This window comes from Nerophis ophidion, linkage group LG07 (assembly GCF_033978795.1).
Source record: "Nerophis ophidion isolate RoL-2023_Sa linkage group LG07, RoL_Noph_v1.0, whole genome shotgun sequence".
Classification (NCBI taxonomy): domain Eukaryota; kingdom Metazoa; phylum Chordata; class Actinopteri; order Syngnathiformes; family Syngnathidae; genus Nerophis; species Nerophis ophidion.
Window position 1 is genome coordinate 56,962,278 of NC_084617.1, and position 26,462 is coordinate 56,988,739.

General features: G+C 38.0%; 1 protein-coding gene and 1 long non-coding RNA gene across 8 annotated transcripts in view; one reads left to right on the forward strand and one right to left on the reverse strand.

Annotated features, from left to right (window-relative positions):
- Positions 1–26,462, reverse strand: part of ank1a (ankyrin 1, erythrocytic a) — a 314,583-nt gene that overhangs the window by 59,277 nt on the left and 228,844 nt on the right. For 6 of the 7 annotated variants that reach the window (XM_061906616.1, XM_061906614.1, XM_061906619.1 and 3 more), the window contains exons 19-31: positions 25,569–25,667; positions 25,181–25,279; positions 23,769–23,861; positions 23,606–23,678; positions 23,471–23,491; positions 18,792–18,912; positions 18,582–18,660; positions 15,002–15,117; positions 14,703–14,927; positions 9,412–9,566; positions 9,118–9,329; positions 6,908–7,112; positions 6,730–6,826 (exon numbers count right to left, since the gene is read on the reverse strand). In XM_061906616.1, coding sequence (XP_061762600.1) covers positions 6,730–6,826; positions 6,908–7,112; positions 9,118–9,329; positions 9,412–9,566; positions 14,703–14,927; positions 15,002–15,117; positions 18,582–18,660; positions 18,792–18,912; positions 23,471–23,491; positions 23,606–23,678; positions 23,769–23,861; positions 25,181–25,279; positions 25,569–25,667 — 1,595 coding nt within the window. The remainder of the gene's footprint in view (positions 1–6,729; positions 6,827–6,907; positions 7,113–9,117; positions 9,330–9,411; positions 9,567–14,702; positions 14,928–15,001; positions 15,118–18,581; positions 18,661–18,791; positions 18,913–23,470; positions 23,492–23,605; positions 23,679–23,768; positions 23,862–25,180; positions 25,280–25,568; positions 25,668–26,462) is intronic. The other variant, XM_061906615.1, reaches the window with a different exon arrangement.
- On the forward strand, positions 16,660–19,414 carry LOC133556577 (uncharacterized). Its single transcript, XR_009807550.1, has 3 exons — positions 16,660–16,756; positions 18,606–18,649; positions 18,736–19,414. It is a non-coding gene; the product is annotated as an uncharacterized LOC133556577 (long non-coding RNA).

Sequence of the window (26,462 nt, forward strand, 5' to 3'; positions counted from 1 at the left end):
TGAATGGGGCCATGTATCGTGTGATTTTGAGCCAAAACCTCCTTCCATCAGTGAGAGCTTTGAATGGTTGACCAAATTTATTTACTTATTTTCCACCATCATTTACAAATAAATTATTTAAAATTCCTACAATGTGATTTCCGGAATTTTTTTTCCACAATCTGTCTCTCACAGTTACAGTGTACCTATGATGAAAATTACAGACCTTTTGTCATCATTTTAAGTGGGAGAACTTGCACAATTGGTAGCTGACTAAATACTTTTTTGCCCCACTGTAAATCATCCATCTTGTCCAGGGTGTACACCGCCTTCCACCCGAATGCAGCTGAGATAGGCTCCAGCACCCCCCGCCACCTTGAAAGGGAGAAGCGGTAGAAAATGGATGGATGGATAAATGGATAATCAAAAACATGACGGAGCGTGTTGCCAACTCGGCAAAGCAATTCGGGCGTGTCACTCCTAATCCGTACCATACTGAAGCAGAATGAGTCTAACGCCAGCCAGGGATATTAAAATATCTAAATGGTAGACATGTATCCATGAAATTATGAAAATGCTGCGGATAAACAGCAGGAAGGAGGTACCGTAGAAGTCCCATCTCTAAGGTAAATGCTGTACATTATTATGACATTACCACATAAAACTACTGTTTTATGAAGTTTTCTCTTTGAAATGCATTTTACATGTTATTTTACATTTTACATCACAAAATAAAGTGATTTCAATTAACTTCATAGAAATCAAAGACATTGCTTTTGCATTAGGAATAGTGTTCTAAAAATACTTTAAAAAAAGTAATTCATTATAGTTACTCTTTACTTTATCAAAAAAGTATTTGAAAAACGGAACTACCCTTTTAATAAATGTAATTAATTACTATGGAAGGTAAATAATATGTTACTTGTGTTTGTTAGCTTTAGCAGTTAGCGGCAGTTTTGAATCTTTTGAAGTTGATTGTGTTTCCTCTGGTTAATAAAGAGATTGAATGTGCTTCGATGGCTGTCATAGCTTCTTGTCAACAAACAGTGTATTGTTTGGATGGTAGGTTTGTCACTTCAATCATTGATTTGTTGTTCATTATTTCCATTTTGCAAATGTTACATATGCTGTGTCACAGTGTGATTTTGCCTCTTCGTATCTGATATCAAATTTCATTTTAGTGCAGTTCTGTATGTTGATTTTCCTCCTATAAAGATATCAGCTGCAATAAACTTGCTACACTTATGATGCTGTCTTGTTGTTGACATACAACCACATCAAAGATAGCGTCCCTCGCAGTGATGCGCAAGTTACTTGAAAAACGTAGTAAGCTAAGCTACAATTTACTCTCGACTTCACGGTGGCAGAGGGGTTAGTGCGTCTGCCTCACAATACGAAGGTCTGGTTCAAATCCAGGCTCTTTCTGTGTGGAGTTTGCATGTTCTCCCCGTGAATGCGTGGGTTCCCTCCGGGTACTCCGGCTTCCTCCCACTTCCAAAGACATGCACCTGGGGATAGGTTGATTGGCAACACTAAAATTGGCCCTAGTGTGTGAATGTGAGTGTGAATGTTGTCTGTCTATCTGTGTTGGCCCTGCGATGAGGTGGTGACTTGTCCAGGGTGTACCCCGCCTTCCGCCCGATTGTAGCTGAGATAGGCGCCAGCGCCCCCTGTGACCCCAAAAGGGAATAAGCGGTAGAAAATGGATGGATGGATGGATAAATGTAGCTAATCTACAGGGGAACCTATCTCCGGTGAATAGTAGTAAGCAACACTACAAGCTACATGGCAAAAGTAACTTGCTACATCAGCACTACATTTAACAGCATTTCTATCTAGTAGCCCACATGTATAATATCAATGTTAATGTAACATGGACCCAATAAGGCTGTGATGAAGTGGCGACTTGTCCAGGGTGTGAACCGCCTTCCGCCCGAATGCAGCTGAGATAGGCTCCAGCACCCCCCACAACCCCAAAAGGGACAAGTGTTAGAAAAATGAATGGATGGATGGATGGATGGACGGACCCAATAAGGGTCGTCTACTATTAACTGTCATTAATCTGTCATTTAACTGGGCACACCATACAATTATCTCTAGGGGTCCCCACACCCCAATGTAAGTATTTATTTAGTTTGCCTTTTCTTTGGCCCACCCCTATAATGTTATTGATTTTCTCTACCTACAGTAAAAAAATAGCATCTATCTATATCTTGACCAAAACAAAAGTATGGCTTGTGTGTTGTTTGGTAACATTGGATAATGGTCATGTGCAGTATGACTTCTCATGAACTCAACTCACCTTAATGTGTGTTCCACGTCTTAGATGAAGACAGCAGTTATAATTTTGGTTTACAGAGTAAACAAAAAAAAAAAATCTCTTATGTCTTCATATTTGTTTACTTACTATGGTATATTATCCATCCATCCATTTTCTACCGCTTATTCCCTTTCGGGGTCGCGGGGGGCGCTGGCGCCTATCTCAGCTACAATCGGGCGGAAGGCAGGTATATTATGTATTATTTATTTATTCACTGTTCTGTTACAGAGAACAAAGAACTGATAAAAAATTGCTATGGTATGAAAAAGGGTAGGATTAAATAAGCTCAGCTTCTTACTACTCCTTTTTGGACGTGGTGTAATGAACTGGAAATATGTGATGCGTAACATTGTATTGTATGCGTGTTTGAAAAAAACTGAAACTGATCTGAACTGAACTAAGGTTTTGGCCATTGTTTTCTCTGAACGCACATATTTGTCTAAATATGGACAAGGACATGCATTACTTAATCAATCAATCAATGTTTATTTATAGAGCCCTAAATCACTAGTGTCTCAAAGGGCTGCACATTGTGTGTTTCCTGGATGTCATCTTCATCATTAAAGGAAAAATCCCTCTGCCATTTTCAATTAGGTTTATTTTTTCAATTATTTGAGTCATCAGCTGGAAGCGTCCCTCTGTCTCCGACTCTCTCGCCATCATGTGACATGAATGCCAGACGGTTATGAATTTGCTTGCTAGTTTTGATGACCCACCTTATCTTGCCTCTAAATGGCCAGTCCGTAATGCTTTGTCCTAACCCTAGCCAATTGTGACTCATCATAAGAACAATAACCAATCACCATGGATTTTCTCAGTACATACGGATGTTCTCATTCATCCAGGTCATTGTATTTTCCCCATATTTTTTTTCCATTTTCTCTCTTTGTAGCTTGACGTTTTTATGTAAGCTACTTTGCTACATGAGTGTAACAGTAGCTAAACTACAGGAAAAGGTCCTTGTTAAAAAAGTAGCTAAGGTACTGCAAAGCTACTGGAAAATGCAGTTAAGCTCCGTAGTTTAGCTACATGTAGCGAGTTACTACCCATCACTGGTCCCACCTTACATCACACTATCGCTAACGTTGTAATGGACCTAAAAGTATTTAATTAGATTACTCATTACTATTAAAAGTAACGGCATTATTTTAAAACGCAGGTATTATGAACACTGGTTAAGAGCTTCTTCACAGAACTATTTAAGCTCATAAATTGAGGTAGTACTGAAATAGGAATACCTAGGCCAGTGATTCTCAAGCTGTGGTAAGTGGTACACATACCACAGTTTCGCAAGCTCTATCTCGTGGTACGCCAAATAAGACTCTAAATATTTCATGTATATGGAATATCATTGTTGATGATGTTTGTGCTTTTTGTGTAATGTTACAGTGGCCAAATATATTAAATATAATTGTTAAATAAAACCTTTTTCATTGTTTTTAATGAATACCTAGACCTAATATGCTACTCTATTTTAATGATGGTTATTAATGTGGTACTTTTTGAAAAACGTTTGAGAACCACTGACCTATAGGCAATGGAATAAGATTCTGTATGAAAACAGAAACACTGATCATCGTCAGAGGTCTTAAAGAGACTCAGTCATGCAAAAAAGACGTTTGGCTGATATCATAATCTTAATGGCCAACCATGACAATACATAAAAACAAAACAAATATAACCTCTCTCACTTGCTTTCTTTTTTCACAGGGAACAATGAGTTTTTAGGTTTTTATGACATCACGAGCGCAAAACATCCATCCCCATGGGCTGCTTCTGACCCATTGAGCTAGATGTGCTCGCCCTGTGTATACTCAACTATACTTAACCCTATGGGGACATTTGATTTTAAATATCATTGACATTCAATTTTAATCATCTTCAAAACCAAACAGGACATAAAGGTCCTTAAGTTTATATATATAACCTTATACACACAGTATACACATACATATATGTATATATATAAAATATGTGTGTGTGTATACTGTATATATATATGTATGTATGTGTATTTATATACACACACACACAGAGTATACACACACAAGCATATAAATATATATATACATAATGTGTGTATACTGTATATATATATGGATGTATGTATATGTATATATATATACACACAGTATGCACACACACACATATATATATATATACATACATACATACATATATATATATATATATATATATATATATATATATGTATGTGTGTATGTATATATGTATAACATGTTTTCAGTTATACACATGCACGCAGACACACACACACACACACACACACATATACACGTATATACGCACACATATATATATATATATATATATATATATATATAGACACCGTATTTTTCGGAGTATAAGTTGCTCCGGAGTATAAGGCGCACATGCCGAAAATGCATAATAAAGAAGAAAAAAACAAAACATATATAAGTTGCATTTTTGGGGGAAATGTATTTGATAAAACCCAACACCAAGAATAGACATTTGAAAGACAATTTAAAATGAATCAAGAATAGTGAACAACAGGCTGAATAAGTGTACCTTATATGACGCATAAATAACTAACTGAGAAGGTGCCTGGTATGTTAACGTAACATATTATGGTAAGAGTCATTCAAATAACTATAACATATAGAACATGCTATACGTTTACCAAACAATCTGTCACTCCAAATTGCTAAATCCCATGAAATCTTATACGTCTAGTCTCTTACGTGAATGAGCTAAATACAAACCCCATTTCCATATGAGTTGGGAAATTGTGTTAAATGTAAATATAAACGGAATACAATGATTTGCAAATCCCTTTCAACCCATATTCAATTGAATACAATACAAAGACAAGATATTTGATGTTCAAACTCATAAACTTTTTTTTTTTTTTGCAATTGATAATTAACTTAGAATTTCATGGCTGCAACATGTGCCAAAGTAGTTGGGAAAGGGCATGTTCACCACTGTGTTGCATCACCTTTTGTTATTAACAACACTGAATAAACGTTTGGGAACTGAGGAAACTAATTGTTGAAGCTTTGAAAGTGGAATTCTTTCCCATTCTTTTATTACGTAGAGAGAGCTTCAGTCGTTCAACAGTCCGGGGTCTCCGCTCTTGTATTTTACGCTTCATAATGCGCCACACATTTTCGATGGGAGACAGGTCTGGACTGCAGGCGGGCCAGTAATGTACCCACACTCTTTTTTTTTACGAAGCCACACTGTTATAACACGTGCTGAATGTGGCTTGGCATTGTCTTGCTGAAATAAGCAGGGGCGTCAATGAAAAAGACTGCGCTTGGATGGCAGCATATGTTGTTCCAAAACCTGTACGTACCTTTCAGCATTAATGGTGCCTTCACAGATGTGTAAGTTACCCATGCCTTGGGAACTAATGCACCCCCATACCATCACGGGTGCTGGCTTTAGAACTTTGCGTCGATAACAGTCTGGATGGTTCGTTTCCCCTTTGGTCCGGATGACACGATGTCGAATATTTCCAAAAACTATTTGAAATGTGGACTGGTCCGACCACAGAACACTTTTCCACTTTGCATCAGTCCATCTTAGATGATCTCGGGCCCAGAGAAGCCGACGGCGTTTCTGGATGTTGTTGATAAATGGCTTTCGCTTTGCAAAGTAGAGCTTTAACTTGCACTTACAGATGTAGCGACAAACTGTATTTAGTGAGAGTGGTTTTCTGAAGTGTTCCTGAGCCCATGTGGGTATATCCTTTAGAGATTGATGTCGGTTTTTGATACAGTGCAGTCTGAGGGATCGAAGGTCACATTCATTCAATGTTGGTTTACGGTCATGCCGCTTATGTGGAGTGATTCTTCCAGATTCTCTGAACCTTTTGATGATATTATGGACCGTAGATGTTGATATCCCTAAATTTCTTGCAATTGCACTTTGAGAAACGTTGTTCTTAAACTGTTTTACTATTTGCTCACGCAGTTGTGGACAAAGTGGTCGCACCATCCTTTCTTGTGAAAGACTGAGCATTTTTTGGGAAGCTGTTTTTATACCCAATCATGGCACCCAACTGTTCCAAATTAGCCTGCATACCTGTGGGATGTTCCAAATAAGTGTTTGATGAGCATTCCTCAACTTTAACAGTATTTATTGCCACCTTTCCCAAATTCTTTGTCACGTGTTGCAGCCATGAAATTCTAAGTTAATTATTATTTGCGAAAAAAAAAAAAAAAGTTTATGAGTTTGAACATCAAATATGTTGTCTTTGTAGCACAGTCAACTGAATATGGGTTGAAAATGATTTGCAAATCATTGTATTCCGTTTATATTTACATCTAACACAATTTCCCAACTCATATGAAAACGGGGTTTTTACTTTGAAATGGTTTAAACTAGTCCATAGATTTTAGGCAGCAAATTTTGGACCTTAGACTTGAATTACTGCCACTCACCGTGCGGACACGTTAGTTGTAAAACTAGCACAAGAGCTAGCATACATTAGCTTGGTGGTTCCAGTAATGTCCTCCCACTGGGCTGAAGCTGTTCCACCTAGGTAGCAGACAGGTAGATCACAGTCAATTTATTAAATATTTTTAATATTACGCACATCTTTTTGTACGTTTGCAGTACCTATGACAGAGCAAAGAAGGCGCAGACTGGTGGTGTCGCCCTCCCCGGAGTCTCGAGGGCTTTCCTTCCAAGATGGCGGCAGGGGAATGCGAAGGCCGATGGGTCGGTGGAACTTGCGCCGCCGAGGCTCCACCGTCACCACGGGACTAAAGTTGGCCTGGTTACCCAGCAGCTTGGCCACCAGCTCATCTGGAACGGGCTGAGCCTGGGGTCAAAGGTTAGTGATGGAGAGGTGCAAGACAACGTGGAACAGAATTACACGCGCAAGCCATGGAGAGCGAAGTCATGAGAAGTATTGAAAGAAAGGAAAAAAAAAAAGAGGAAAAAATTACAGATGATAAAAAGAGACGACAAAAATAAATGCAGCACAATATGTTGGCGTTAATAAATCATTTTTTATTATGGTGTGTCAACATTGATATCAGTTATAAAGGTTCTATATTTCAATGGAGCAGCAACAGAACATAAACCTAAAATATAACCACGTCATTCATATATTTACAGCTTACAACAAGAGTGGTGGCATTAAGGTTTAAGAACACTTCATTAGCTTATCATAAAAAAGGTCCTTACAGGCATGTGTATACTACTTTATCTTTAAGTCTTGATTTATTTTCACATATTCTGACCTGTTTTCACATTTCTGGTTGGTTTCTGAATCGTACTCTATCAAGGTTTGTTAAAAAGTGAATGCAACCAACAAAAACAACAAAGAAAATCAAATCGTAATAAAATCTAAGCATATACGGAACATAAAGTGAAAAAAATGAAATACTTTTAATAATCGAGTTCTCTGATCATCAAAAAGTGGAAAAAAGTTCTATACAGATGTACCTCAACTTAAGACCTGTCTCTCGGCTTTATATTGAGAGCAAAAGTCTTGAGTTACAAGCATCGCCTGCACCATTAGTTGTCCTGCCCAAAGCATCTGGTCTTACCAGCTAGCATGAGCTTATAGCTAAAGGTGGATATCGTTTGAATTTTGATTGTGAAAGAAAGTGCTGAGAAAAAGAAACGGATTATATTAATTGATTTAAAGAAATAAATAATCAACACCAACTTGGGGAATCAATTTGAGTGTAAAACTGCTAGTCTGCAACATACTGGAGATAAATTGCAGACATTTATCCATGAAAATATAGAAAAGCTGCCAATTGTATATTTGACACAGAAGCAACGGGGAGGAGGTACTGCAAAATATCACTCTCCAAGGTAAATATTGTACCTTAATACTATATTACTTCATAAAATAAAACTACTGTAGTTGTTAGTAGTACATTCTATTGCATTGTTTTCACACAATATTTCCTACCTAAAAGGCTGTTTTGGAGGGCCAATCACCAACTAAATTGATTTATTGATACAAATGTTTTGAGTTGAGAGCTCCTTCACAGACCCAACCAATGTCTTAAGTTGAGGTACCACTGTATATTTTACAGTTATACCTAACTTGAGCATAGAGGACTTTAATACAATCTTGATTTTCACTTTGCATCTAAAAATGGGTGTAAAAAAACAGTTTGCATATAGTACAGTGTGTCTGGTCCATCGTATTATTGCGGTAAACACACAATACAGAAATCATATATGCCACTCATGACAACAAAATATAGAGACAAAATTAATGAAGACAGACAAATAAAGAACAATACCAAAATACAAAATGTGGTGCAAATGATATATAATGCATGGAAACAAATTTTGAAATACACTTTATAATAAATTAAATAAAAAAAGACATTTTGGACAAGTGAGAGTTTAAAAGTAAACGACTAAGACGAGTTTAAAGCAAATAAAGGCGTGGATGAGTATCACAGAACTAAAGAACCCTGACCTCAAGCCCATATTAGAATTGGGATTGTTAGCCATCTTCACAAATGTTCTTCTGGATGGATGGATGGATGGATGAATGGACGGATGGATGGATACCAAATGCCACATAAACATTCCGACATCCTTCAGAAAGTCTTCGCAGATGAGTTGGAGCTTGTTATATTTGTGTCCCAAAACTTAGGTCCATACAGTAAGGCTAAAACCAAAAGCACCATGTGAAGATTCTACAGGGTGCAAAGTGCATGCATGCACCGTGTGGTGGGGAAAATAAAAACAGCAAAACGGCAAATAATAGATGATGACGACATGCTTCTATCTCTCAGGCAACTTCACGATTCTGTCTCTTCTCCAGTCTTCTCTCCATTGTCCCATCTTACCTGCAGCCCCAGACGGACTCGCTTGGTGACCGCCGTCTCTGGAAAGGTGGCCTGAACCATGGGCACCAGCTTGCTGGTCAATGAGCCCCCCTCGGGCCCAATCAGGTCGCTCTCTTGCTGGACTCTCGACACGACGGCGAAATACAGCGGGAAGTCCGTCGTGATGATGCGGCGGATTCGCTTCTTGCCGAGTTCCTCCTGACTCTCCAAGTCTGCGAAAATACACACACACATGCAAAAAAAGGTGTCGTCAAATACAATCAGACCGCAGTCATGTGTGAAAAGAGGTCCTACCTTCATCCATCCCGTTAAGGATGGTCTCCAGGACCTCGTCGCCATAGCGATTACGGTGTTCTTTCCACACGGATCCGTTCTCACTCCTCAGCACCACAAGCTCGCGGTCACCACGACCCAAAGCAGCAAAGTGAGGGATCTCCACGATCACTGGGCTGACACACACAATAAATAACGCAAATTATATACACATTTCAACTTTATACAAACTTTTGCTGACAAATGTTCAGTCTTTATGAATTGAGTTCCTATTTCCATCCATCCATCCATTTCTACCGCTTATTCCCTTTGGAGTTGCGAGGGCGCTGGTACCTATCTCCGTTACAATCAGGCGGAAGGCGGGATACACCCTGGACAGGTCGCCACCTCATCGCAGGTCCAACACAGATAGACAGACAACATTCACATTCACATTCACACACTAGGCCCAATTTAGTGTTGCCAATCAACCTATCCCGAGGTGCATGTTTTTGGAGGTGGGAGGAAGCCGGAGTACCTGGAGGGAACCCACGCATTCACGGGGAGGGCATGCAAACTCCACACAGAAAGATCCCGAGCCTGGGATTGAACCCCAGACTACTCAGGACCTTCGTATCGTGAGGCAGATGCACTAACCCCTTTACCACCGTTCATTCTGCTTTAACCATGCTATTTTCCGAAGGACACCAAATGACCACTTAAAAAAAAAAAAAAAAAAAAAGAGTATTGGATGATATCGGCTTGTATCTAAAATCTCCGATCTGATACAAGCAGTCCTGCAGCGTGTGTACTTGTGCAAAGCCGGACAGCCAGTTAACATCTAAATCAGGGGTCACCAACGTGGTGCCCGCGGGCACCAGGTAGCCCGTAAAGACCAGATGAGTCGCCCGCTTGCCTGTTCTAAAAATAGCTCAAATAGCAGCACTTACCAGTGAGCTGCCTCTATTTTTTAAATTGTATTTATTTACTAGCAAGATGGTCTCACTTTGCTCAACATTTTTAATTCTAAGAGAGACAAAACTCAAAAACAATTTGAAAATCCCCAAAAATATTTTAAAGACTTGGTCTTTACTTGTTTAAAAAAATGCATTTATCTTTTTTCTTTGCTTCTCATAACTTTTAGAAAGACAATTTTAGAGAAAAAATACAACCTTAAAAATGATTTTAAGATTTTTAAACACATTTTACCTTTTACATTCCTTGCTCTTCTTTCCTGACAATTTAAATCAATGTTCAAGTATTTTATTTTTTTTATTGTAAAGAATAATAAATACATTTTAATTTAATTCTTCATTTTAGCGTCTGTTTTCTCGACAAAGAATATTTGTGAAATATTTCTTCAAACTGCTGGCAAATCTAGAAAATCTGTAGAATTAAATTTAAATCCTATTTCAAATATTTAGAATTTCTTTTAAAATTTTTGTTCTGAAAATCTAGAAGGAATAATGATTTGTCTTTGTTAGAAATATAGTCAAATTTGTTATATGTTATAACAAAGTGCAAATTGGATTTTAACCTAATTAAAACATGTCATCAAAATTATAAAATTAATCTTAATCAGGAAAAATTACTAATCATATTCCATAAATTATTATTTTTTTTTCCAAAAGATTCGAATTAGCTAGTTTTTCTCTTCTTTTTTTCCGTTTAGTTTTGAATTTTAAAGAGTCAAAATTAAAGATAAACTATGTTTCAAAATTTGATTTTCATTTTTTCTTGTTTTCTCCTCTTTTACACCGTTCAATTAAGTGTTTTTTTCATCATTTATTCTCTACAAAAAACCTTCCGTAAAAGGAAAAAAAATGTACGACGGAATGACAGACAGAAATACCCATTTTTTTAATATATATAGATTTATTTATTAAAGGTAAATTGAGCTAATTGGCTATTTCTGGCAATTTATTTAAGTGTGTATCAAACTGGTAGCCCTTTGCATTAATCAGTACCCAAGAAGTAGCTCTTGGTTTCAAAAAGGTTGCTGACCCCCTGATCTAAATGTCCTCCAAAACACACACAAGGTTGGTCTTTCTTGTATTTTAGTGAAGTCATTTACGTACAAACGGCAAACATGGTAAGGCAATGGGCTACACAACAGCTCAGCAGCCAGGCTAAACAAACATAATGTTCTTAATTTACCAATATTGCAATCCGAAACACATATTGTCAATATAAACAAGTATCAAATAATTATAGTTGCATGTTAATAAATCAGGACAGATCAGTGCGCGGATGCAAAAAAATTGACTTCAGCTAAACTCCGACAAAATGAAACCATTGTCTTTGGCTCAAAGAGAAACTAATATTCCTCAACATCAGACCCTCTCACGTAATGATCAGGTTAGAAATATAGGGACTCAATCAATCAATCGATCAATGTTTATTTATATAGGCCTAAATCACAAGTGTCTCAAAGGGCTGTAAAAGTTCAGAGCCCACAAAAGGGCAAGGAAAAACTCACAACCCAGTGGGACGTCAATGTGAATGACTTAGACTTGAACTTTAACAGCCACATTAGGTCAATAACATCAGCAGCTTTTCACCATCTGAAAAACATTGCTAAAATCAAATGAAAAATGTCCAAATCAGATTTAACAATACTAATCCATGGCTTTGTCCCTGGCAGGTTAGACTACAGTAATGGCCTTCTCACTGGGCTCTCTCTAAATAAGCTGTAAATCAACTGCAGTACATCCGGAATCCTGCTGCTCGAGTCCTTACTAGAACTAGGGAATATGACCGTATTAGTCCAGTGCTTAGGTCACTGCACTGGCTTCCTGTTGCTCAGATAAAATACTTTAAAACAGATCTTCTTGTGAACAAGTCTTTTCATGGTTTTGTGTCAAAGTACTTCCCTGACATGTTACAACCATATGAGCCATCTTGGGCTCTGAGAACCTCAGGGAGTGGTCTCCTGTTGGTGCCCAGAGTCAGGAGGAAACATGGTGAGGCTGTGTTTTAGTTTTTGCTCCAACAATTTGGAATAATCTACCTAAAGGTGTGAGACGGGCCTTAACATTGGCAATGTTCAAATTCAAGCTGAAAACACTTTTAATTGTGCATATCCATCTATCCATTTTCTACCGCTTGTCCCTTTCGGGAATGCGGGGAGTGCGGGAGCGTATCTCAGCTGCATTCGGGCAGAAGGCGGTGTACACACTGGATAGGTCGCCACTTCATAGCAGGGCCAACACGGATAGACAGACAACATTCACACTCGCATTAATTGTGCATTTGACAACTCAAAGTATTTGATCAATACTCTTTGATTTTAATTTGATTTTTAAAAGTTTTTAATTATGATTTTTTTTTTCTGTTTTTCATTGTAACTATGATTACTTTTATGTATATTTTATTTTTGCCTTCTTGTGATTTTCTGTACAGCACTTTGAATTGCCTCGTGTACAAATTGTGCTCTAGAACTAAACCTGCCTTGCCTAATAACAGATAAAAAGTATCCGAGTGTATTACAAATTATCCAGTAACAAACGTGTCCACATCATTCAACCTACTGAGTCATGGCCTTAATTTAGAATTATTGTGACCACTGGGTGTCGCTAAAAAAAAATAAATCAACACTTCATTTCAGAAGGATAATTCTGCCATACCGTTAGTGTTTTCTAAGTAATTTCCCTTGATCAAACCTTTTCCAACATACCACACTACAACATGATAAAATGTTGTACTATGATTCCTGCTGATATCGTATCCGATTGATATCAGTATCGGCCAACATTCAAGGCTCTAATATCGGTAGAAGGGATGAAGTCGTATCGGCACACTCCTACTTCTTAACACCCTTTATTTGGGCTACAAATAGCATTGGAATAGTGTGATACTTAAAATGAAAAAAGTAAAACACATTAAAGAAACTAGGGCTTTTTTGTCCCTTTTTTCTGTTTTCCTACAATAGAAGTACTTCTCATGATTTATTTTAGGGGTTTTTAACCTTTTTGACATTGGGGCCCAATTTTTCCAGTACAGAAGGACCCGGGAGCTCACTCAAATATTAACACTAAATTAGTCATCTTACTCTTGTTTAGTCATATTTACAATTATACAGATATACAATCTAACACGTTAATAACCTTGTCAAATGATATGAAACCATGTGTTAATCATAAATATTATTTATTGAACACATACATCTTAGGCTTAGGTCAGGCTGATTAGAAAAATAAAAACAAACCAATTATACTGCATAATAAGATACTCAAATATAACTGATGAATACAACATTTATATACAATTTATTGCTAAAATAAATAAACTAACATATCAATAACTAATAATAACTATGTGTATTCACTAAACCAGTGGTTCTCAACCCTTTTTCAGTGATGTACCCCCGTGAATATTTTTTTTTAATTCAAGTACCCCCTAATCAGAGCAAAGCATTTTTGGTTGAAAAAAAAAGAAGGGGATCAAGAAGTAAAATACAGCACTATGTTATCAGTTTCTGGTTCATTAAATTGTACAACAGTGCAAAATATTGCTCATTTGTAGTGGTCTTTCTTGAACTATTTGGAAAAAAATATATAAAAATAACTAAAAACTTGTTGAAAAATAAACAAGTGATTCAATTATGAATAAAGCTTTCTACACAAATCATCAACTTAAAGTGCCCTCTTTGGGGATTGTAATAAAGATCCATCTGGATTCATGAACTTACTTCTAAACATTTCTTCACAAAAAAAGAAATCTTTAACATCAATATTTATGGAACATGTCCACAAAAAATCTAGCTGTCAACACTGAATATTGCATTGTTGAATTTTTTTTTCACAGTTTATGAACTTACATTCATATTTTGTTGAAGTATCATTCAATAAATATATTTATAAAGGATTTTTGAATGGTTGCTATTTTTATAATATTTAAAAAATAAAAATCTCACGTACCCCTTGGCATACCTTCCAGTACCCCCATTTGAGAACCACTGCACTAAACTGTCAATAAAAAGTGCAAATAAAAATACAGTTTTACTACTTTAGTCATAGTTTTTGCGCTTAAGCAATGTCTAGATGACTTTAGCTCAAGACTTTTTCTGTTTGTTTTAGATTGTCGTCACTGTCTCAAGCAGTGGAAAAGTGTATAATAACTGAGTACCGCTGCGACCAATACGGGCCACAGCTGAGAAACAGACATTTTTTGACGGCCCAACAATGGGCCCTGGCCCTGTGGTTAAGAAAAACTGATTTTTTTTAATCATGATTACAAACAGTAACTTTTATAGTATATAAATATGTTAGGCACACGTTCAAGTTGTGGGTGAATAGAAATATTTGCAAACAAAAGAGTTATGGCCTCTTCACCCAAGAAACTGCATGCCAGCTGGTCCGAGGGAGATTATTCTGCTGGCCAGACCCTCTCCTTCCACCAGGGGAGGAGGGTTAGTTAGCTTCTGCGGCTTCACCAGGCGGCAGGTGATGCGCGTGGGGGCCGCACATGTCCGTGGAGGTATGATGACACGCAGGCCGTTATGTCTGCTGCCGCGCATCGAGCCGCCACGAGCATCCACCATAAAACTGACCAGGAACCTGCCGTTGGATATAAAAACAATGCTCACATTTTCATCACATTTGAGGTTTCTTAAATGTTCTGTAGAGCTGACCCTGTGTGTATGGGACTGGCGACAGGGCTGACATTGTCTGATGTCTCAGTCGCCGGACTGCTGGGGATGAGCGAGTCATCATCGTACTCTTTTGGCAGTGGAAGTGGAGTGTGCTGCTGCAAAACACACCAAACAAACTGATTATGCAACTGGTACAACAAAGGCCTTGATCTATCAAAATCCCAAATAGCAAGTGCTACACAGCATGTATAAACTAAAACATTGTACATACTATTTGTAGGTGGTGGTGCAGACCGCCTTTTTTTAATGGGGTTTTTGCGTGTACTACCCGCTGTCAGCATGCATGCATGCAACTGTGGCATTTTGCTATGATGCACAACATGCACCACATAGCTATAATCTGTGCCACCTTTTCTGGACAATATAGAAGCACCCCTTCTCCACGTTTTAGCACATCCTAGACCCTGGGAGATGTTGGCACTAACTGCGTTGGTGTGCTGGAATGATTCAGATGCACAAAAAGTTTTTTTCATATAAAAGATGTATTGATTAGTTTTAATGACTGCTGGCCCAATCATTGGTACTTTAACTTAATTCTAATTGCACACAGTGTTAGTAGATCCCACGCAACATGCACACTCATAGTACACGCTATTTTATTTTTTTGCAAATGCTGTCTAGCACGTGGTATTTGGATCTTAGTAAATGACGTCCTTAGTGTTTTATTCACGCACATTATCTTCAGGCTTTCAAGGGCCAAAGAAAACGATGTAGCGTGCCAGATCTGGCCCCAGGGCCATGAATTTGATACACGTGCGCGAAATTGATTGTCTTGTTATTTTGCTCATTCAAAAGATGCAATCATCGGCGCATGAGCCTTTTAGATCAGCTTTAAATGCGGTGTCAAGTTGTCTTTGTTTTCATTAGGGCCATCAAAAACAATGAGTTAACTCATGTGATTACCCATAAATAATCATCACATAAATCATGTGTATATGCAGATTAATCACACATTTTCTTTTTTACCGTAGCTGCTCTCATACATTAACCGCGAATGGTTAACACGGTCAGTGATCAGGTCAATGATGCGCCAGTGCAAAGATGAGTGAGGAGACGTCGACTGTTTTGCTCACAGGCAAATTTCACTTTAAATTAAACTCTGACAGGATTTTAAAATTTGAGCAAATTTTGAGCAAATATATGTAAAACATTCAAATAAAACATAAATTTTTCCCCCTCGATAATAAAATTAGATCCGTGTCGAAAAATCATGCACTGTTTTAAAATGTATTTTAAATTGTTCGTGTGATTAATCTGATTGACAGCACTTGTTTTAATACAAGCAAACCCTTAGTAAATCATGTCCTGTATGTTTTACATAAACCAAACTCAGGAATTTCCATCCGATGGCAGTTTTAGTAGCTTCAATGGTGCTCTGTGCAAGACCACCTTTTCGGACTGCTGTTCAACAGTCATACCGTATTTTCCAAATATATTATATATTTTTTCTAAAGCTTTCAACTTTGCGGTTTATATTACGGTGTGGCTAATTTATGGATTTTTATTTGCTAACAGCCATCATATTTTGTATTCAAGTAATAGTTTTCATAAAACGGAGACACTGAAAAGGTGTGTTACTGTTTATTTGATGGCGCCATCTTTTGGACAAGTTCCCTCACTGCAGGTGCTTCAGGATGAAAATGTACTTCCTGTTTCATGCCTTGAACCGGAAGTACAACGGTCCATCGTGTTTTTGCCTCAAAGGGTTCTCATTTATCACTCCAAGCAATGTGTGTAAGTTTTACATTATAACTAAAACAATTCATACTTACTAAACCGTCCTATGTGCGATGTCTATAAGTGTAGTTAGCATTAGCGAATATGCCAACATGTTTACAGGTGTCTGTGTTAGTATTATGAACTTACAATGGCATTCTTTTTGTACTGTTTCAGTCTTGTAAATACACCAAAACATCATTGGAGAGCGAGCTTCCGCAGCCAGTGGTGCCACTACGATGACTTTATGTAAATAAACATTTACAACATGTTCCCTACTGATACACCGTATCTGCTGCTTATGGTCCAGTGCAGCTGATATATGGAAAAATATATGTTTCTGCGGCTTAAATAGCCCGGAAATTACAGTACGTTAAATTATTGTTGTGGCTGTGGTGCTGAACTGCAGCATTGCACAATGCGGTGTAGTTCTGTACCTCTGCCACAACAATAATATTACTTAATATTATTATTAAACTAGATGAGGCAATTCCTGAAGGAATTGCGTGTGAATGCTCCAATGCTGAAGTTGAACTGAAATGCTGACAGAATGTAGTATGAATGAAAGGACAGTTTGAATGTTGGAACGGTTTGAAGGTTGAAGCATTTGAATTTCCAAGAAAACCAGAATTTAGTTTAGAACTTGGGAAAGTGTTAGTTTGAATGTCCAGGATGAGCGGAATGTGTTGAAGGTGGAATGGTTTGAATACCTTGAAAAATGTGGGAATTTTGGAAGCTTGAAAAATGGATAATTCAATTTGAATGGGGAAAATGTCCCTAAAAACTGTGAATTTTAGGAAAGGTGGGATTTTTTTTTAATAATTGTTGAAAAGGAGCACACAATTCCTGAACAAGCTGAATATTGTGAACAGTTTGAATCAGATTTAAAAAATGTGTGAGTTACGCTCCTTTGAAAAATGTCCCATTCTTTTTTATGAGAATTTCATGGAAATGTGGTAATTTCTGCAAAAGAGGGAATTTTTTTGGATGTGAAAACATGTGAATGTTCTGAATGATTGGTGTTAGAATTGTGCAAATTGGTCATTAAATATTGTAGTAGTAACTTTTTTAATTGAGAAATGGTATTCCGGGAATGCTATCCGGGAAAACTATGATTTTTTTCCAGGTCAAAAAACGTAATTTTTTTGTCCTGTTTAACAGAAATGATTTTTTGGTAGAACGGTTGAAATAGGTTGAAAAATGTGGAAGGACAGAAAAAAAGGGTTTGAAAAAACGGGAATTCTGGGAATTCCTGGAATTTTTTGGACCTTGAAGTAATTTTAGTTTGAATGTGCTGGATGAGTGGAATATGTCGAAGGTAGAATGGTTTGAATCGGTTGAAAAATGTGAAAATGGTGTAAGTTTGAAAAATGGCCAATTCATTTTGAATGAGAAAAAATTCTCTGGAAACATGGAATTCCGGGAAATCTGGAAATTTTGGGGAATTTATCAAAGGAAAGCCAGCTATTCCCAAATAGGCTGAACAGTTTGCAGTTGGAACGGTTCAAATCGGATGAAAAATGTGGAATGTAGAGTGTGCCAAAGTCTGGAGAAGAATAATAATAATAGATACATGAATTTTGGTGTAGAAAAAAACATGTTAAGATTTGTAAATAACTACCTGTCCACCATTGCTAACGTACTGGAATATTGTTATCATTTTTGTTAAGGTTTTTTTTTGCTAATATTGTAGTGAATTACATGTGGAATGCATTTTAGATGAAAAAAAAAGAGCCTGATTTGTGATCAAAACGGTGACTTGTTGAAATAATTTCATTAGAAAACCCCGAAATAATGGATCATGTAGACGATAATATGGGATGTAAGATGCTGTTTCTTCTACCTGATCAATCTCGTGCTCTTTCAGGATCACGGTCTCAGGGGAAACCCGTGGAATCCTGGGAATGGCTGGTGAGTAATTTCTGTTGAATGAGAACAGAAAAAAAACCAAGTAAGATTAACAACATTTGTCTGGTGTTCCCCCGGTGTTTACTAAGTGGACATCTAAAGTGAGTCTACTGCTATCCAGATTCTGTCATCCCAGCCCCCTTACGCTGTGCCCAGCCCTCTCTCGTACTCCAGGGATTTCTTGGGGGAGAGGAAATCGTCATCATGGTCTTTCATGTCATCCATCTTCATGTACCTGGCCCCTTCTGTCCCCAGGAGCTCCTCTCCTTCAGAGAACAACATGTCAAAAAGAGGAACAGACCCAGATCAGGTTGGTCACAAAAAAAAGGGGAAAGAGAGAGAGAGAAGTGCAAGGTGTTAATTAGCTGTTAGAAAGGTTAAGAAATGGAAACAAGGCAAAATGAAGCATGGATGGTGTGGATCAGCATTTGTTTCAGCATCAATACAAACATCAGGCCCTTTTCCACCCAGGTAAATAAAGTGCTAAAAAGAACATTAAGTTCCTGAACTTTTGGTGGAAAAGGGCCAATAGATGTCTTCTGAAACGCCCCCTTATCAAAAATACAAATTGTGTTAACTACACATAAGGATGACAACAATCACACACATTATGAGAACAGAAAGTCAACTGACAAATGTTTAGAGTTGCTTACTTACGCCCCAAAATTATACGCAATTTGATATTACAAAGGTAATAAAGATTCATATTTTTTTGTAAAAATGTCGGGAAATTACGCCTGTATACTAAACTGTTGTTACAAAATACGAGTCCTGGACTGTGGTGTGCATATGTATTATCACTTATAATATATTACAGATGTCCGATAATGGCCTTTTTTGCCAAAATCTGATATTCCGATATTGTCCAACTCTTAATTACCGATTCCGATATCAACTGATACTGATATATACAGTCGTGGAATTAATACATTATTATTCCTAATTTTGTTGTTTTGCCCCGCTGGATGCATTAAACAATGTAACAAGGTTTTCCAAAATAAATCAACTGAAGTTATGGAAAAAACTGCCAACATGGCACTGCCACATTTATTATCGAAGTCACAAAGTGCATTATTTTTTTTTAACATGCCTCAAAACAGCAGCTTGGAATTGGGACAACTCTCCCTGAGAGAGCATGAGGAGGTTGAAGTGGGCAGGGTCGAGGTGGGGGGTGTATATTGTAGCGTCCCGGAAGAGTGCTGCAAGGGGTTCTGGGTATTTGTTCTGTTGTGTTTATGTTGTGTTACGGTGCGGATGTTCTCCCGAAATGTTTGTGTCATTCTTGTTTGGTGTGGGTTCACATTGTAGCACATACTTGTAACAGTGTTAAAGGCCACCCTCAGTGTATCCTGTTTGGCTGTTGACCAAGTATGCATGCATTAACTTGTGTGTGTGTGAAAAGCCGTAGGTATTATGTGATTGGGCTGGCACGCTAAGGCAATGTCTTTAAGGTTTATTGGCGCTCTGTACTCCTCCCTACGTCCATCTACCACTCAGTACAGCTGCTTTTTTTATAAAGTCATAAATTTTACTTTTTGAAACTGATACCGATGATTTCTGATATTACATTTTAAAGCATTTATCCGCCGATAATATCGGCAGCCTGATATTATCGGACATCTCTACAATATATGTTTAAGCATTTATTGGACAGTTGTCACTACAGTAGACTGCTATTCAAAGCCTGATTCCTCCTATAGGTGTGGGTACATTTCATAGTTGAACCCGTGACAATTCCAGGTACCTAGGAAACAATACCGGCATCAAGTGTACCAATTTCATGTACTAATGTGTGTGTACATAAATGTTTGACAAAAAGAAAAAATACATTTACAAATTAGCTGGTTATGATAACGAAGCTGTCCAATTGTTAATCTTTTATTTCGTACAGTCTCATTTCCAAGTATTACGTAGTGGACTTTGATTGCGGTCACTATTGTATTACAAGACATTAGATGGTAATATTATAGTGAGTACGGTGTGATGCCTAGCCAGGAAGTAGTCTTTGCCATTAGGTTGAATGTGGCAATCTAGTCTTTTGTTGAGAGCTACAAAGTGTTTCTACTGTAAGCACTGAATTTACTACAAAGTAAAGGTTTGATTGGAACAGTTGTAGTTTTCATCACTAAATTTGGAGGTGTTGAAATCGCAATGTACAATTGCTGATGCTAATCAGTAGCCTATACATGGCAAAGTCAAAGTAAATAACGTAAAAATTAAGTTAAAGTACCACTGATAGTCACACACACACACTAGGTGTGGTGAAATTACCCTCTGCATTTGACCCATCCCCTTGTTTTACCCCCTGGTAGGTGAGGGGAGCAGTGAGCATCAGCGGTGGCCGCACTCGGTAATCATTTTGGTGATTTAACCCCCAATTCCAACCCTTGATGCTGAGTGCCAAGCAGGGAAGTAATGGGTCCCATTTTTATAGTCTTTGGTATGACTCGGCCGGGGTTTGAACTCACAACCGACCGATCTCAGGGCAAACACTCTAACCACAAGGCCACTGAGCCTGTCTTGTTTTGTTAACATGGGAAATTTCAACATTACCTTGAGGCAGTTTGGCTGAGTATGCTCTAAATGATTGTTTCGTCCCCAAGTGTTTTAGCCGGTGCATAGCCTGTAACCTGACGTAAACTCACAGGCAACAAAGGTATCGAAATATGGCACAATTTGATTTTACATCGATACCCGCAGTACCCGTAGAATTTCGGTCGGTACCTATCAAACTATCGGATTCGATACCCATCCTGTTTTTATATATGCATTAGTCTAAATGTCCAGGTTACGGTTTGAGGAAATTAGGATACATAATGGATCCACTAAATTGGACATCAGGCATCACTGGAAATATTTTGACTGCCATGAAAATACCTAATACGAAATACCTTTTGGCTGCAAATCATTTACCTTATGTTGTTAGAATGCAATGCTATTTTTGGTACGATCATGAAGTGAGAAGGTTCAATGCTTTTGCAATATATTTAACATCATTGGAATACAGTCTACAGCAACCACCTAAAGAAAACAGCAAAAATGGCCTCAATAGACAGGTGGTCACTATACGCAGGTTGCCATGACAAACTCACATGTTGAATTTTTTCAAAGAAAGCACACAACTATTCATATCGTAGCAAGGTTGTCCTAAGAAAAATTCAACAAATACTAACAACAACTGACCTCGACATTTCACTGAGCATGCACAGCCGCAATGTTGATGCTCTCGGTGGAATTTAGGTGCAAGACTGAATCTATCAACATCATGCATCATTGCAGCAAATTTTGATATTGGTGTCCGCTATGCAAAGTAAAAACACTATTCCAGGATGCAAAATAGAAATACAGACTATGTTTATAATAATGATAATTATAATAATAATAATAATAATGTATTTTTCCCTGTAGGGGACAATCTTAGACAGGTGACTGCTAACCATATGCCATTTGACTGTATGTTAAAATATGCATTATTAAAAATGTATTTAAAACATATTTTGTAGTGTTCACAAAATGTTATGTATGTATGTAAGTTGAAATATTTTTTTCATGGCCAGAGAGTAATAAACATACCTGGATTTTGTTTTGGAAGTAGTTTCGATAACTAACTCTAACTTTGCTCTAACTCTATGGTATATTTAGAGCAGGGGTCTCAAACTCACTATACCTGGGGGCCACTGGATGCAGAGTCTGGGTGAGGCTGGGCTGCTAGAAATAATTTCTTTAAAAAATCTTTGCATACTCTTAGGGTTGTCTAGTTGTATAATGACGTGTCAAATTGTATCCCTTATGCACCGCAATTTTCTCTTTGCAAATAAGTAAATATATTAATATATTAGTATTTAGCCGACGCACGGGGAATAATGTTAATTCCGCAATGTGTCGTTCCGCTTTTCCTCCCTACAGCAACACGGCGGTCGGTGGATAATAATATAACAGTCCGGGAACTGACGGCTTCCGGAGTGTTATCCGGCGCCATATAAAAATATATGTAGTGTTCATCGTGTGAGGCAATGCAAATTACACAATAAAAAAACAACATAACGATTTGAATTAGTCCAGGTTCTCGGGGACTGTTATTACTGACCGACAGGTGTCGAGGTGTGACTGCAGCCAGGCACAAAAGAAAACCCTTGTCTCCATGGCAACTTATCTGTCGCTTTCACTCATTTGCCGCTTTTCCACTAACGCAGGGGTAGGCAACCCAGAATGTTGAAAGAGCCATTTTCGACCCAAATAACACAACGCTGTCAAGCGCCATTCATATAAAACTTGCGGGCCGTACTAACATTAAACTTTCATATTAAGGTGGGGGCCGCAAAATAACATCTCACGGGCCGCAATTGGTCCGCGGGCCGCGTGTCTGAGACCCCTGATTTAGATCAACTGAGACCCCTGATTTAGATCAACAATGATGATGATACAGATAAGGTTAAATAGTAAGAGTACATATAGGCATACAATATTTGAACATTGAATATTGTACTGATATGAATCCAAACAGCTTTGCTGATTGTAAAAATAGAAAAACGCTGTAGAGAGTTGCAGTCATGTTGTAATATTCTGTCCTGACAAAGTGATCACGCCTAACACAAGTTGTCAATGACGAATGATGACATAATGCACGACATAACTCCATGTGAAAGTTTTCCCTTATAATGTTCCCATAAAACTGATATCAGCGAATGAGTGTTATTGTAGGTTAAAGACATGCTGGTGAGAAGGCAGAGTTACTATCACACGATGAAGAAGAGCTTGAGATGAAGCCACATTTCTTACACCAACCTACCAATGGCACACATGGAGATAAAAAGACATTCATACCTAATGTTAGCTGTGCAAGTCCTACAGAAGGTAAAAAAAAAAAAATATTGAATCACGGCATGGCCATTTCATTACAGCATATAATGAGCCATGTTGTTATTATTCAAGTGATTTGGTAACATCACGGCGTTGTACCTTCATCCTCGGACACATCCAGTATCTCATCTACTGTTTCCGGGAAACTCATGCGGTGTTTCTCCGTAGTGGTCTGCAAGGGGAAAATGTGGCAATTAAATATCAGTAATTAACTTTGTACGATTTTAATGCCAATGTTAGTAAGGATTTCCAAATTTCTCACCATGGAAACCGTCTCTTCAGTCACGAGCTTCAGAACGTCGATCACAGAGATGTAGCCAAGCCTCTTGGCAATGGCGAGCGCTGACGTGCCGTTCTAATGGAAAGAGATGAACGATGATTATACTCTAATCCAGAAGTCTCCAAAAATGACCCCAGGGCTAATTTCTTTACTGCCTGCGGCACATTTCAAAAATACTACTACTACAAAAAAAAAACATAAACCAGTGGAATAAAAAAACAAACAGATGAAATGTATTGAGAAAAAGTTGCAAAGTTGACTCTAATAACACAAAAGTGTCATGCAGACTGTTTTATTGTCATTGCTCAAAAAATAATAATCAATCAAAATATCGATTTGTCCAGGGTGTACTGCGCCTTCCGCCCAAATGCAGCTGAGATAGACTCCAGCACCCTCCCGCGACCCCGAAAGGGACAAGCGGTAGAAAAAAATGGATGGATATCGATGTTATGAATTATTGACCTATGGAAGGCTCCAATTACTTTACATCAAATATTCCACTTTCAAATATTTTTGGGGAAACATATTGCATAGTTTGTGTGTTTGCCATAAAAAACAATGTTTCTTATGACAAAAATAACAAAACAAACAAAAAAACTAAATAAAGCAAAAAACAACAACAAAAACCGGATAGATCTGAAGTTGATCTAGAGATTTAAAAAAATGTATGACTTTTTAAAAATAATTTTGAGTATGGCCCTTTTGTATTCTCAAGTATTTTAATGTGTTTTTTTTTTTAAAACTCTCAATGCGCAAAAATAATAATAATACATAAAAATCAATGCTATTATGATTCTTTAAAGCTACAATTACTTTACATCAAATATTTTACTTTGAAATTGTTTTGGGGGAAATATTGCATATTTTGTGTGTTTATCATTAATATATTGTGTGGTTTTTTTTGGACAAAAAAGGGCATAACCTTAAAAAAAATATATATATTTTTAATTTATATCAACAGATAGACCAGAAGTTAATATAGAGATTTAAGCATTGAATAATAATAATAATAATAATAATAACACTAATAATAATAATAACAATAATTATGTATGCCTTATTTTTAAATATTTTATGACTGAGAGCCCTGAGAGGAGCTCCAAAGGTACAAACGTTTGTAAGATAAAATCTAAAGTATTGGTTTTGAAAATTAAAAATGTCAAAATGGCCCTTGCGGCCGTGCGATGAAGTGGTGACTTGTCCAGGGTGTACACCGCCTTCCGCCCGATTGTAGCTGAGATAGGCACCAGCGCCCCCCGCGACCCCAAAGGAAATAAGAGGTAGAAAATGGATGGATGGAAAATGGCCCTTGCCTGCTTTGATTTTTCAGTATGAGGCACTTAGTGGAAAACTACATGAAGGAGTCTATATGGAGAAAGTACTGTCATGCTTACTGTGGTGGTCTCGTTAGGCTGAGCTCCGTGCTTCAGTAGCAGAGTGACAATGTCTGTGTGTCCCTGCTGGGCGGCCTGGTGCAGTGGAGTGTATCCAAGCTGGACAAGATAAGAGACGGACAAACGTTATTTCTTACTTCCTTTGTGCACGCATGACAGCTGAAATACATCTCATTAACAATATTCATCCTGTTCCATTAATGCATTTAAGCAGATCACCTTCACAAGCCACATGGCACGGAAAGTTGATTGAAATGAATGAATGCTTTTGATATATTTAAAATGACAGATATACATTTATGACCTCTGATCAGTCAACAATGCATCATAATTGGTGCTGCTCTGTGTCGGTAAAACTGCAGCTTCACAACCAGAGCGAGGCGCTCACCCGTGTTTTACTGTTGACATTGGCTTGTTGCTGCAGCAGGAACTTCACCATTTTGATGTTGCCATAGTGACACCCTACATGAAGAGGGGTGTAGCCCATCTGCGGTGACACATAAAGACAGATTATTTTCACCACAAACTCTTTCAAAACGACAAATATTGCATTACAGTAGATAGACTTTTAATTGATAACAAACTAACTGTACATATTTGCTGTAATACAGTGGTACCTCAGCTTAAGAGTGCCCCAACTTAAGAGTGTTTTGAGATAAGAGCTTTCTCTTGGCTGATTATAGTGCTTTAAATTGCAAGCAAAAATTTGAGTTACAAGCATCCCCGCTATTAGTTGGCGTAGCAAATGTCACAATGAACAATAAGATCCGACCAAAACATCTGGTCTTACTTGCTAGCAGTAGCTTATAGTACTACGTACACCAAAGTACAATGAGTCTAAAGCCATCCATCCATCCATCCAGAGAATGTAAAATAATAATATATAAAGGCGGGAAGAGTGGGTAGTGAGATCGACAGGCGGATCGGTGCGGCGTCTTCAGTAATGCGGACGTTGTACCAATCCGTTGGGGTAAAGAAGGAGCTGAGCCGGAAGGCAAAGCTCTCAATTTACCGGTCGCTCTACGTTCCCATCCTCACCTATGGTCATGAGCTTTGGGTCATGACCGAAAGGATAAGATCACGGGTACAAGCGGCCGAAATGAGTTTCCTCCGCCGGGTGCCGGGGCTCTCCCTTAGAGATAGGGTGAGAAGCTCTGCCATCCGGGAGGAACTCAAAGTAAAGCCGCTGCTCCTTCACATCGAGAGGAGCCAGATGAGGTGGTTCGGACATCTGGTCAGGATGCCACCCAAACGCCTCCCTAGAGAGGTGTTTAGGGCACGT